This window comes from Diceros bicornis, chromosome 18, assembly GCF_020826845.1.
Source record: "Diceros bicornis minor isolate mBicDic1 chromosome 18, mDicBic1.mat.cur, whole genome shotgun sequence".
Classification (NCBI taxonomy): domain Eukaryota; kingdom Metazoa; phylum Chordata; class Mammalia; order Perissodactyla; family Rhinocerotidae; genus Diceros; species Diceros bicornis.
The window spans coordinates 38,668,932-38,681,651 of record NC_080757.1 but is presented as its reverse complement, the minus strand read 5'-3'; the positions used below and the strand labels follow the sequence as shown (position 1 = coordinate 38,681,651).

At 56.6% G+C, this 12,720-nt stretch overlaps 1 protein-coding gene across 5 annotated transcripts; it reads left to right on the top strand.

Moving 5' to 3' along the window:
• Positions 1-717: 717 nt before the first annotated feature.
• Positions 718-12,588, top strand: PCGF2 (polycomb group ring finger 2). 5 transcript variants are annotated; one of them, XM_058560816.1, is made up of 11 exons: positions 3,027-3,477; positions 6,796-6,947; positions 7,507-7,603; positions 7,916-7,971; positions 8,061-8,111; positions 8,362-8,470; positions 8,635-8,689; positions 8,778-8,876; positions 10,337-10,417; positions 10,935-11,043; positions 11,244-12,588. In XM_058560816.1, the coding sequence occupies exons 2-11, from the start codon at positions 6,836-6,838 to the stop codon at positions 11,417-11,419; spliced, it is 945 nt and encodes a 314-aa protein (XP_058416799.1). In that variant the 5' UTR covers positions 3,027-3,477; positions 6,796-6,835; the 3' UTR covers positions 11,420-12,588. The 5 variants fall into 5 exon arrangements, with proteins under 5 accessions (XP_058416796.1, XP_058416795.1, XP_058416794.1 ...); XM_058560813.1 differs by lacking the exon at positions 3,027-3,477 and adding an exon at positions 718-866 and having other exon boundaries at positions 10,935-11,501; XM_058560812.1 differs by lacking the exon at positions 3,027-3,477 and adding an exon at positions 936-1,606 and having other exon boundaries at positions 10,935-11,501.
• The last annotated feature ends 132 nt before the right edge of the window (positions 12,589-12,720 follow it).

The following is a 12,720-nucleotide window of genomic DNA, read 5'->3' as shown; positions in this document are numbered from 1 at the left end:
ACCACAGCAAACCGAGCTCCCCCAAGAGACCTCCCCCCAGGCCTCTCCCTCCGTCCCCCGGCGGTTTGCTCCCTGAGGCGACCCGGCTGAGTTCCGGTGTGCTGCGTTTTAAAGCCAGTGATCTGGCCCCTGAGAGGGGCAAGGGGGTGGGGGACACGCTCTCACCGATGCGGTTAATAATTTTAAGGGAGTGTCACTTGAAGTGAATGAAAATAACCCGGACGCATGGCTGGAGGCGTCGCCACCCTCGCCCCAGCCCAGCGCCCTTTGGTCGAGGCCGAGGCGTGGAGGACTGCAGGGCGAGCCACATTTCAGCCCGGTCCTCATCTCACCATTTTCCAGGCGCCCCAGCTAGGGGCGGGAATCGCAGGGTCAGAGGGTGGGGGGGGAGCACACATATTTTTTGGGGGGAAGGGTAAGTTGCAGAGGGTAACAGAGAAGACGATACATCTTCCAGGGTCAGGAGCTGTTTGGGGAAGGGTGAGGTCGCGTCCTAGTTTTGGGGGCCGGGCCCCCGGCGGGGGCCCAGCCTCGTTAGCCTCTCTCCCTCCTCCTCTTTCCCTCTCCGCAAACACCCTGAAGGAATGAGGTCACGTGGGTGAGTAGTGGGCGGGACCTACTCTTGTCTGGAGGAAAAAAGCCATTTTGTCTCCCCCCTGCAGCCCCGGTCCCTCCCCTCCCCCCTCCGTCCCCTCCCCTCCCCTCTCTCCCTCCCACCCCAAGCCGCTTTCACAAACTCCTTTCTTACCGTAGGTTTCTCCCCTCCCGCCGCCGGAGCGAGAGACACGGCTGCGGCCCCCCTCCCCTCCCTTCCCTCCCTCCCTCCCATCCCCCCCTCCCCGAGACCCACCGGACCCCGAACCCAGGTAAGCGGAGGCGGACGCCCCTTTCCTTTCCTTCTCCTACCCCGTAACCATCTGGGTCATCGGGATGGGGGGCCGGTATTTCCTTCTTTGCAAACCTCTGTGGGAGGGGGAGGCTCCGAGCCGGGCCTGCTTCTCGCGTCCCCGCCCCACCCCCGCCAGCCCCTCTCGTAGCTCGCCCCGTCCGCCTTTCTTTCTCCCTTTTTTCTCTCCTCTTTTCCCTTTCCTCCCTTCCAAGATGGCCGAAGTGGATTCCCCCTTTTAACGATTTGGCGTCTCCCTCGACCACTACCTCTTTGTGCCGCAGCCCCCCTCATAGACCTGCTCCCGAGGTAGCGAGGGGGAGGGTCCGAGGCAGCCACAGGGCTTTGGGGCTACGCGCTGGGGTGGATCTCTGCCCCCCAGCCCTCCCCACGAGCCAGAGCAGCCCCAGGCTGCACCCCACTACCCCCTTGGGTCTGGGGAGGGGTCGCTCTCTGCTTCTTCCGTGGGTACTGGGGCGTCATGGACGCGCGAGGACTTGAGGCCGGGAGGAAGGGGACATGCTTTTTTGATTGCTGCGGGGCCGGGGGAGGGCGCTCTTCCCTGCCGGGGTCCCCGTCCTCTCGGGCACCTCCCCCAGCCGGTCCCTTTCCCCCATCCCAGGACTCGGCGCCCCGCCCCCTCCCCGAAACACCTCAGCAGAGCCTCTTTCTCCGGAACACCCCTCCTTGGGCCCCGCCGAAAGTTTGGCTCTAGGGAAGGTAGGAGCAGCCACCCGGTAACTGGGGTCTCTGATCCTCTGACCCAGGCTCCCGCAGAAGCCAGGGCGGAGGGGTTAGAATGGAGGTGGGGGGAGATTTATCGCGATATTTCCCGTCGCCAGCGGAGGCAGGAGGGGTCTGACCGACTGGCCCCTCTTCCACTGGGGAGCCAGGCTGCCCCCTCCCTCCCCAGGCCCTCCTGCTGCTACCTCTGAGGGGGTGGGACCCCTTGGCAAGCAGACACCCTCTGCCCCTCCAGTCTCTACGGTGGGCCCAGGCATGCCTCTCCCCCTCCCCCACCGCCCTCATCTGCCCAGAATTGCTCCGGATGGCTTGAGGTGGGGAAGGGAGGCGGCCTGGGGGTGGTGGATTTGCCTGTAAATATTGTGCGAGTGTTACCCAGCGCTTCTCCCGGTCTTTGTCTTTTAAGAGTACTCCCCCAACCCTGCCTCAGTCTCTCCAGGGCTCTCTGTCCCTGGGGAGGGGGTCACTTAGATGTCTCCCATTCCCTTCTGATGCCTCCTTCTCTGGGCCTCTTGCAGTTGTATCTGTTCCTGCAACTCTAATTTCTCTCCTTCCTCCCCCCCTCTCCACTCTGTTCCAAAGTGTTAGGACTTGGAGAAGGAGCATAAAGCCAGCTCTGTTGCAGCTTTTTGGTGGGGAGGTTTTCCCAGGGGTTCCTTGGTTTGGAGTTGAAGTCTTAGAGCTGTCTTTGGAATGAGGCAGGAAACGGACTCCAGGTGAGACCTGGGACTCAGGATCCAGACCTTGTGTAGCTGGGTGGGGTTCAAGTTGAAGTCTTGAGGGGTAGACAGGAAGGGGGGCTCTCTGCTGCCCCTGGCCTTGCCTTCGAGATCCTGGTTGATGGAACTGTTGCCATAGGAATGGAGAGAGCCTGAACAGGAAGAGGTTATATCTTTGTGCAGGTCAGATGCCGACCCGGCTCCTCCAGCCTCTGGCCCCCAGAGCAGAGGTTGGGAGCTGTTCTGCCTTTGTTGCAGGAAGAGAGTTATGTTATAATTTACCCTGGGTGGACCAGGGATGCACAAAAGGTTAGTGTGTGTTTGCAGCTCTGGTTTCAGGTAGGGATGTCAGACTGTGTGCTTCTGGATGGGGCGGTGGGGTGGCTTGTGCATTTGGCAAGTGTAGGCCTGGCTCTGGTCTGGCTGTGTGTATGATGGGGTGTGTCTGGCCAAGTGTCTGTCTGGTTGTATGTGTATGTGTGTGTAGTATCTGTCTGGCCTTGTGTGTTGTGAGTGAGAGAGAGAGATGGAGGGGGTGTGTCTGGCTGTGTGTGCATATGTGTGCATACCTGGCAATTGTGGCTCCCTGTGTGTATATTTTGGGTGTTGGTCTTTGATCTTAAGAAGCTGAGAGGTGGGAAAGGGAGGGAGGGTAGAGTGAGCCAGCTTCAGGAGGCTAGAGGCCTTTTTCAATGCTGCTGGTTGGGGGAGCAGATCCTTGGGATCAGGGAATATTGAGAGGTTAACAATGTCCCCAGGCAGACCCCCTTCTCCCCTCACATCCCCCCCAAAATACATGGGGCTTCCACTGTTGGACCCACACAGCTGGGAGAGGAAGGGTGTACTGGGACCCAGTACCTTCTGGCTCACTGTGCTTCCACGCAGCCTCAGTTTCTCTATCTGTAACGTGGAAGTGGGGTGAGGTATTAAGCCTCTGCCCTCTCTTCCTACTTCAAGGTGAGAATATGGGCTGATGGTCATGTTTTGGCCAGACTGTGACCCCTCCCAGAAGGCTCACTGAGTGATCTTCTAGAGAACCTGGAGTCCTTCTACTTTCCACCCACCCGGATAGAGTCAGGCCAGGCTTATTGGTTCCCTAGATGTGTGGGGAGCCTGGCCTGGGTGCAGGTGTGTAGAGACTACTGGAACCGGGGTCAGGCAGCTTCTAGTCCTAGGACTGCCACCGTGTTGCTGCCTGACCTTAGACAAGTCACTTCTTTCTGATTTTCATCATCTGTAAAATGAAAGGATTGGACAAGATGCTTTCTAAGATCCCTTTTACCTCTGCAATTCTAGATGTCTGGACATCGCCTTGAGTGACTTTTCCTAAGACCTGGAGATGTTCTAGTGAGGGAGTTGGGCTAATGTCTTGTGGAGGAAAGGCAGAGCAAAGAAGGTTGTAGCTGGGCATCTGGAGGAGTAGAAGCGACCTCTGGTAATCAGACTTGACTATTTCTGCAGGGAAAATGAAAAACTGACAGCGGGAGAGACCTAAATTGCGGAGGAGCTTCCAGAAAGAGACTGGTTAGAATGGAGAGATGGAGGGTGGTCTCTATTAGCAGAGGGCTTTGAGGATGGGGAAAGACGAGTGCCAGGCTTGAATGTCGAGGAGGGGTTGGGATTAGATGCTGGGTGCAGATCAGGCTCTTTTCCTGACATTGCAGCCGAGACCTGAGGCCCCAGGCGTGGGCACAGACAGTGGTTCGGGGACAGAAGATATTGAAGGACTTGGTCCCTGGTTGGGGGTAGGAGACAGTGCCTGTTTCTGCCGTGGGGATATAATTGAGACTGAACTGTTAAAGTCCCCAAAGGCTACTTCCAAGTGGCCCTTGGTCTCCCTTTTCTGCTTCTTGGGATTTCTCTCTTCCTCGGTTTCTCCCTCAGGCTGTTCTCATTTCTCAGCCTCTTCCCTAAAATGATGACAGCTGGAGGTCCAGCCACCCATCACCCCTCTTCCCTCTCCTTCCCACAACACAGCAGCCAGATGCAGCTGGGAGGAATTGGGTGTCTGGAATGTGGAGCCCTGAGGCCTTGGGTGGGGAAGTTGGGGAGGGGGTGCAATGGGGGAACAGAGCTGTTTATGGTTGTTCTTGGCACCTGCTGGCAGGGCCCTGCAGGTAACCATGGCAATCAGGTGAGGAACCAATCAGTGCTTCTCCCAACCCCCCCCCCCCCCGCCCCGCCCCAGAGGTAACAGTCTGAGGCCCCTGGGGATGGGGTGGGGGGGCAGGGAGTATGGCAAGGGGGGTCATTTCTTTAAGGGCAGAAGGAGGAACATTTCATTCAATAAGTACCACATCTATTTCTGTCTTTTCACCGGCGCATCCAGAAAGGGGCTTGAGGGATAGTCTTGGTCTTAATTCTCACAGATGCTGGCGGAAGCAGAAGGGTGAGGGGCATGGCCATTTGCCTAGGAGCTCCTGTGTTCAGGCCAGTCTGCCTGGCGGGAACTGGATGGGAGTTCTTAAGAGCAACCGTCTGTTTTGAAAACACAGCCAGTGTGTGAATGAGGTGGCTAAGGCAGTGTGAAGCGCCTACATGTTTGTGTGTATGTATGTGTGTGCGCGTGTGAAAGGGAGAGAGAAAAAGAGAAGGGGGATGAGATTCACAGACAGCAACCTGGACCCCCAGCATTATCAGACCCCAAAACATTTTCTTTCCAGCTGTGCGTGCACACACAGATTCATTTACACACAGACACACGCACGGGGCAAGTAGTCCCATGAAGTACCTTTGGAGGCCCAGATGGAACGTACACATCTGATGGATATTAACACGCTCAGCGAGACAGCCGCTTGGAGTTTGTTCTTTCCTCTGGATGGTTGTAATAATATTTGGGCATCTTGCCAGGGACAGGGTTACTGTGGAAACGACCAAACAGTGGAGTAGCCAGCAAGCCTTCTGCGTAATTGTGAAGGGGGCACCCATGCAAGGAGGGCCAGCCGAGGCAGCCCTATATGAGGCGGGAACCCCTGTCCTTCCTCAGGCTGGGTCTGCTGGTCTCGGCCACTGCTTCTCCACTGGCCTCTGGGCTTGCTTGTTCCCCTCTGTCTGCCCTGCAACTCGAGGTCTCTCCCACGTGTGGCCTTTGTCTCTCTTCCTCTCTTTTGGTCTCTGGCCAGGCTCCCTGTGCCTCTGTTGGATGTCTGGGTCCTGGCCAAACTCATCTTGGGGTCTCTATAGAAACTGCTGATCCTGGCTGTGAATTTCTGGTCCTAGAAAACCCAATGTGGTGGCTTTAGAAATCTTTCTGGAAAGGAGGGAAGGGTGTGTGTTGTAAAGGAGCTGTTGGGCTTCGCCACCCTCCCAAGCTCCACCCCTTGGGCTTTTACTCTGGGAAAGAAGAGGGAGGGAGGGGCCGTGCCTTCTAGGTGCAGGTTTGATTTCTATGCCAGGAAGTAAGCACATGAGCCAATCCAGAGCTAGGCTTTGCCTGACCTCCCCGGACCCTGCCAGGGCGTGGTTGGATGCTCGGGTGGGCTGGGGACAGGGAGCTTTCAACCCAGCTTTGGCAGGCTTCTCGGAGAGCCTGTGGTCTGTCACTGGACAGGTTGCAGAGCAGGTATCAACAGGTGGGAGACGGTGGATGGGTGGCAGTGCCCAGGTGGGAAAATTCCTGCATGTGCATGGGAGGGGGTGTGGAAGTGTGTGCTCGTGGGCACAGGTGGAGCTGCGTGTTCCCAACGTCGGGCGTGTAAGGACCGTCCTCAGTATTTCCTGGCTAAGCACCAGGCCTGGAAGCCCCACGGTCACCATCTGGTGGGTTTCCAGGTTGCTGCTCTGGGGCTGGGGCTGGGGCTGGATGCAGAGCCAGAAAGACAAGTGATGGGGTACCCCCTTCAAACTTAGGGCAGCCTGTGCCCGCAGTGTTTCCAGGGAAGGCTTCCTGGAGGAGGAGTAGATGGGATGGAAAGAGGGCAGGATGGAGTAGAAAGAGCAAGTCAGGGGCCTTGCCTGTATAGAGGGGCTGTATAGAGGGGCTGCATAGAGGGGCTGCATAGAGGGGATGAGGGGGTGTGGGTAATTTATTGTTTCTTTTATTTTCTTGAGGCTCAGGACACTGGCTTGTTTAAATTTCCTCACAGCTCCCAGCACTTACTTGAGTGAATATGGGTTGGGATCAGGGAGATTTTTTAGAACTCTGTTCTCTTCCATTTTCCTGCCTCCCCACATCCTCTGAAAAGTTGGGTAGTACTTCCTGTGGTCTAACCTCAGTCTTTTCTGCTGCTCCTAAGATGGAGCCTGACCTTGTTGCTCAAGGTTATGTGAATCTCCAGAGCCCCTGGCACCCAGTGAACACTCAGAGGAGGCCAGAAAGAACCAGCCCCATGCATGCACCCAGTCCAGCCTTGAGGGCACAGAGGAAGGGCCTTGGGCTCGGGGAGAGATGTTGCATGGGAGGGGCTCCTGGATCTCTGGGTTTCTGATTCCACTTTCACTTCCCAGGGTGACACTCCCCAGCCCCCCCGCCCCCTGCCCCGGCATCATGCATCGGACCACACGGATCAAAATCACCGAGCTGAACCCTCACCTCATGTGTGCCCTCTGCGGGGGGTACTTCATCGATGCCACTACCATCGTGGAGTGCTTGCATTCCTGTGAGTTGGGTGGAGGGTGGGCGGCCTCTGCCCAGGATGGAGGGGCACTGCGCGGGGAAGGCAGAGCATAGCCCCTGCCCTGAAGAGCACACACATCCATGTGTCTTGTGGGGTCCTCAGGTCACAGAGAGGCTGCCTGGGAGGGGAGACTGGAGGTTTCAGCCCAGAAGTTATTTTCAGGGACTTTCATCTGAAGTCTCACCCCCTGAAGATACAGGTGTCCCTTGTGTGCACTATGGGCTTGCTGGCAAGGGGTCAAGGACCCCAGAGATGTCTAACAGGCTGGCTGTTGTTTTGTAGTCCATCAGGGGAGCTTGAGACTTGGGGCTCACCTTATGCATGATACGTGACACTGGCCTAACACACACACATACACACGCACAAGATCTGTCCTCCCTCAAAGATAGATAAGGGGCACTTGTCATCTGTGCAGAACAGGCCTAAACTCTGGGGACAAGGTGGAGAAGAAGGGCTACCTGAACCTGAGCAGAGGGCGTGGGGCTGGTCTCGGGTCATGAAGGGAGCTCTGACTCTCCTCCCTCTCTCTATACCCCCTAAGTCTGCAAAACCTGCATCGTGCGCTACCTGGAGACCAACAAATACTGCCCCATGTGTGATGTGCAGGTCCATAAAACCCGGCCGCTGCTGAGCATCAGGTGGGCCTGGCACTGTCCCTCCCACCCCTGCCAGTCCTCTGGGGCAGCTGTCCTCTGTCCCTCAGCCCTCCTTGCTTCCTGTAGCTAAGGTGGCAGATGGGGAATAAGCACTGGGCACGGACCCGAGGCCCCTTCCCTCCCTCGGTTGTATCCAGCTTGTTGTAGGCTGAGAAATACTGGAGGGGGAAAGACCAGGCCCACAGGGACCCCAGTGCCTGGGCCCTGAATCTGAGGAAGGGAGGTGGGAAGCGGGGTCCCTGGATGGAGAGATCAAGGTGAGGCACTGATAGGCCTCTGTTTGTTTTTTTCCAGATCTGACAAAACTCTCCAAGACATCGTTTACAAATTGGTCCCTGGGCTTTTTAAAGGTATCCATACACCCTTCCTTCTCCTGCCCAGCGCCCCCCACTTCCCAGCCTGTTGCTCTCTCCTCACCCTGCTTCCTTTCCTCTTCCAGATGAGATGAAACGGCGGCGGGATTTCTATGCAGCGTACCCCCTGACAGAAGGTGAGTGTGTCCACTTGTGTGTTCACACGTGTGTGTGTGCTTCCAGGCCTGGAACCATGTGAGTGTGGGGCACTGCTCCAGGCGTGAGGGCTGGATGCACTGGGCCATCCATCCTCCGTGTACCACCGTGCTGCCTCCCAGCCCAGAGGATGGCTGGGTTCACCTTGCTGAGCTCCAAGATCCCTGGGTCCTTGGTGGGGCTCCTTTCCCCGATCCTAGATGACGCCCTCAGAACTCTCTCCTTCTGTAGTCCCCAATGGCTCCAATGAGGATCGCGGCGAGGTTCTGGAGCAGGAGAAGGGGACCCTGAGCGACGACGAGATTGTCAGCCTCTCAATCGAGTTCTACGAAGGTGTCAGGCAAGTCTGACCCAGAGCTGGTCCTTTTGGGGTCCTAGGCTGGGTTACCTCTTTTCCCACCCTGGCCCCATTGCCCTGGGAGGAAAGGGTGCCTCTGGATGTGTGCATTAGGGAATCCTGCCTGCTCCAGGGTCTCCCTAGCTTCATTCTTGCTCCTCCCCCAGGGACCGGGAGGAGAAGAAGGGCCCCCTGGAGAATGGGGATGGGGACAAGGAGAAGGTGAGTACTGGGGCCTGCCTAGGAGTGGGATGTGAGTGGGGAGACAATGCCCGGGGTGGACCCCAGCCCTTGGGTGCCTCTGCCCCAGCAGACAGGGGTGCGCTTCCTGCGATGCCCAGCAGCCATGACCGTCATGCATCTTGCCAAGTTTCTCCGCAACAAGATGGATGTGCCCAGCAAGTACAAGGTGAGTCCCTGGGCCCTTTCAAAAAGTGAGTATCTGTGTGTGGGTGTGTCTGACAATCTGTGCATCCCAGACATTGTTCAGGGCTGGCTGGGTGTCACCAAGGGCCTGCAGGGTTGTGTAATTGAGCCCGAGTAGAAGGGTAATTGAAACCAAGATTACAGTGGGGCAGTCTGCGTCTGTTGAAGCCAGTGTGCAGAGGTGTATGGGACCCAGATGGTGTGTGTGGATGTGCATGCATGCTTGCATACTCAGCACTGTGGCAGAGGTAAGTATGCAAAAATACAAGGTCTTATCTAGAGGCAGCTGGAGGAAGGAAGGTCAGTTGCATTCCAGTGGAGTTCTAGGACATTCCTCTCAAACTTGAACGTGTCTGTCATCTCCTAGAGATCTTGTTAAAATTCAGATTCTGATAGAGTCTGCATTTTTAGCAAGCTCCCAGGTGCTGCTAATGCTACTCTAGGATCCCAAACTTTGCTGCATGTCAGAATCACGTGGGGGCGGGCCGGCCCCGTGGCTTAGCGGTTAAGTGCGTGCGCTCTGCTGCTGGCGGCCCGGGTTCGGATCCCGGGCGCGCACCAACGCATCACTTCTCCGGCCATGCTGAGGCCACGTCCCACATACAGCAACTAGAAGGATGTGCAGCTATGACATACAACTATCTACTGGGGCTTTGGAGGGAAAAAAATAAATAAATACAAATCTAAAAAAAACAAAGAATCACGTGGGGAGCTTTAAAACTTGACTCATGTCATCGCGCCAGGTGGCGTAGTGGTTAAGTTTGCGCGCTCCACTTCAGCGGCACAGGGTTCACAGGCTCGGATGCTGGGCGTGGACCTACGCGCTGCTTACCAAGCCATGCTGTGGCAGGTGTCCCACATACAAAGTAGAGGAAGATGGGCACGGATGTTAGCCCAGGGCCAATCTTCCTCAGCAAAAAAAGGAGGATTGGCAGCAGATGTTAGCTCAGGGCTAATCTTGACTTGACTCATGTCACACCAGTTAAATCAGAATCTATGGATCTCTGGGGGTGAGATCCAAGCATTAGTGTTTTTTTTAAAGCTCCCTGGGTGATTCCACTGTGCTCCCTGGGTGAGAGCCAGTGTCCCACGACATCCTTCTCATCTGGGCCTTTTCTTTGCCCATTGGCTCCTCTGGGGTACCTGCCAGAGATGTAACGGGACCCAGATAGCTGCGTGGATGGCTGGGGGTGGCGGTTGTTAAGGATGTGGGTGTCTTCTCTGGATCCCTTCCATGTGGTAGTCAGGAGTTATGTTGGGACAACTCTGATAGGAAAGTCAAATACACCATGAAACCCAAGAGTTATGAGGACCACCTGCAAGTCCACCCTCCCCAGTGCTCCACCTCCCACCCCCCAAGACTCCTAGCTTGGAGCCTCTTTGCCAAATGGCTGGAGGCTTGAGCCCGGCCAGGGTCATGGTGTCCACCCTTTCCTCCTCCAGGTGGAGGTTCTATATGAGGACGAGCCCCTGAAGGAATACTACACCCTCATGGATATCGCCTACATCTACCCCTGGCGGCGGGTGAGCTGGGCTGGGAGGGGACCCCTGCAGGGTCTGGCATTGGTCTGTGGCCACACTGACCGCATGGGCCACCCTGCTCCAGTCAATCACAGTTCATCCCCTGTCTGTGAGCTGGGCATGCCCAGGGTGGCTCACTACACCAGGTCAGCCTCCAGGCCATCTCCCTGATGACCTCCCACACTCAGAAGGAGAAAAGGATCCTTGGGCAGATATGGGCCCCGATTCAGGGTCAGAAAAGAGGGTCTGGTGGCTGTGAAGGAGTAAATGTTGCTTTCTGCTCTTCGGCCCCCCTCTTTCCTTTTTCTCTCGTCTCTGGTCTTACACGGTCCGTCTGCCTCTCTGGGTCTTTGTGTGCCCCTTTATCTCTGGCCTTGCTCCTCCCCTCTGCTGGCTCTTTCTCCTCTCCAAGGCCCGGACCTTCCCTTTCTTCATGTTTGGACACTGGCACGAAGGGGGGGTGGCAGTCTGGTTAGCCTTTCTCCTGACACCCTCCGTTTCCCTGCGTCTCTCCCCACAGAACGGCCCTCTCCCCCTCAAGTATCGTGTCCAGCCGGCCTGCAAGCGGCTCACCTTGCCCACAGCACCCACCCCCTCTGAGGGCACCAACACCAGTGGGGCATCTGAGTGTGAGTCAGTCAGCGACAAGGCTCCCAGCCCTGCCACCCTGCCGGCCACCTCCTCCTCCCTGCCCAGCCCAGCTACCCCCTCCCATGGCTCTCCCAGCTCCCACGGGCCCCCAGCCACCCACCCTACCTCCCCCACCCCTCCTTCGGCAGCCAGTGGGGTCACCACAGCTGCCAACGGGGGCACCTCGAACTGCCTGCAGACACCATCCTCCACCAGCAGGGGGCGCAAGATGACTGTCAACGGAGCTCCTGTGCCCCCCTTAACTTGAGGAAAGGGACCCTCTTCCTTCTTTTCCAGCCACGCCTCTCCACTCCTCCACTTTTTCTGGGCCCCTTTTTCCACCTCTTCTACTTTCCCCAGCTCCTCCCACCTTAGGGGTGGGGGGCGGGTTTTATAAATAAATCTATATATATATGTACATAGGAAAAACCAAATATACATACTTATTTTCTATGGACCAACCAGATTAATTTAAATGCCACGGGAAACAAACTTTATGTGTGTGTATGTGTGGGGGATGGGGTGTTCATTTTTAGGGGGTCTTGTGTAATTTGCCCTGCTCTCTTGGGGGGGTGCCTGGAGGTAGACTGGAGGACCACTTGAGGCCCAATAAAGCTCTGCTCCATCCTCCTTCTGTTTCCCAGGGAAGATGGGGCGTTAGGGGGCCCCACCAGCCCCCAAATCTTTAGGCCCAGTTCTAACTGGCTGTGTTTGGGGTCCACCTTCCCTCTCCCCATCTTGGCTGCCATCCTGCCCTGACCAGTGCCCTGCCCCCCCACACCACCATTGTTGAATGTCCAGAAAATTGCTAAGACAGTGCCTTTTACAAATGCAGTTTATTCCTGGTTCTGAGGAGTGAGTGGGCGGTGGAGATGGCATCTCCCTTACCTCCTCCTCTTGCAGTGGAAACTTTGTGCAGAGAATAGATAGTTCTGCCTTTTTTTTTTGCCTTTGTGTGTGGCCTGTGCATCATTTATCTTGTGGAAGAGAAGATTCAGGCCACGTGAGGCCTCAGCCCTTGGAATTCCACTGTGGCTTTAGCATTGTGAACCCCCCCCCCCCGGAACCCCGCACTAGCAAGGCTGGTGGTAAAGTCTCATTTGGGGGCCTAGAGGGGACAGGGGGAGTGGGGTTAACCTCAGACAAGCACAGACCCCAGATTCTGCCAAAGGCAAACAGCCCTCCAGTCCCCTCCCCGCCCTCAGCTGAGGCTGAGTCAGGAAAGAGTGACAGAGGCTTCTAAAAGCACAAGAAGACAGAAACCTGTAAGCTCTGACCTCAGCTTCATCCCGAGAGGTCAGTGGACTGTCCCCTGGGGGGCAGACCCCACCAGATCCCTGCCCGCCTGTTTTTCCTCCAGTGTACATGGAGCAGATCGGGGAGGAGGCAAGACTCTCACAACCTAGATGTTTGGGGTTGGGAGCCCCCTGACGGGTTTGTCTGTGTTTGCACCTTGTCCTGTGTCTGAGGTGCTGTGGCTGTACACTCCTCCCGCCCTGGGACATTTGTATCTCCTGGCTTTGTAATAAATGCTGCATACTCTCCAGAGCCTGTAGTTCTTTGGGGTAGAGGGGACAGGGAAAGGGTGGGTGGGTCCTCTGGTCTCATCCTTATGCCTCCTCTCTAGGCTCAGCCTGCCTCGGGACGCCATAAGGAATGAACATGAACTGCCCCCT

Excerpts from the sequence above, each read along its gene's own strand:
- PCGF2 (XM_058560813.1), top strand. The coding sequence starts at position 6,836 with ATGCATCGGACCACACGGATCAAAATCACCGAGCTGAACCCTCACCTC. Across the intron at positions 7,972-8,060 it reads GGTCCCTGGGCTTTTTAAAG|ATGAGATGAAACGGCGGCGG; the intron begins GTATCCATACAC and ends TTCCTCTTCCAG. Across the intron at positions 8,112-8,361 it reads AGCGTACCCCCTGACAGAAG|TCCCCAATGGCTCCAATGAG; the intron begins GTGAGTGTGTCC and ends CTCCTTCTGTAG.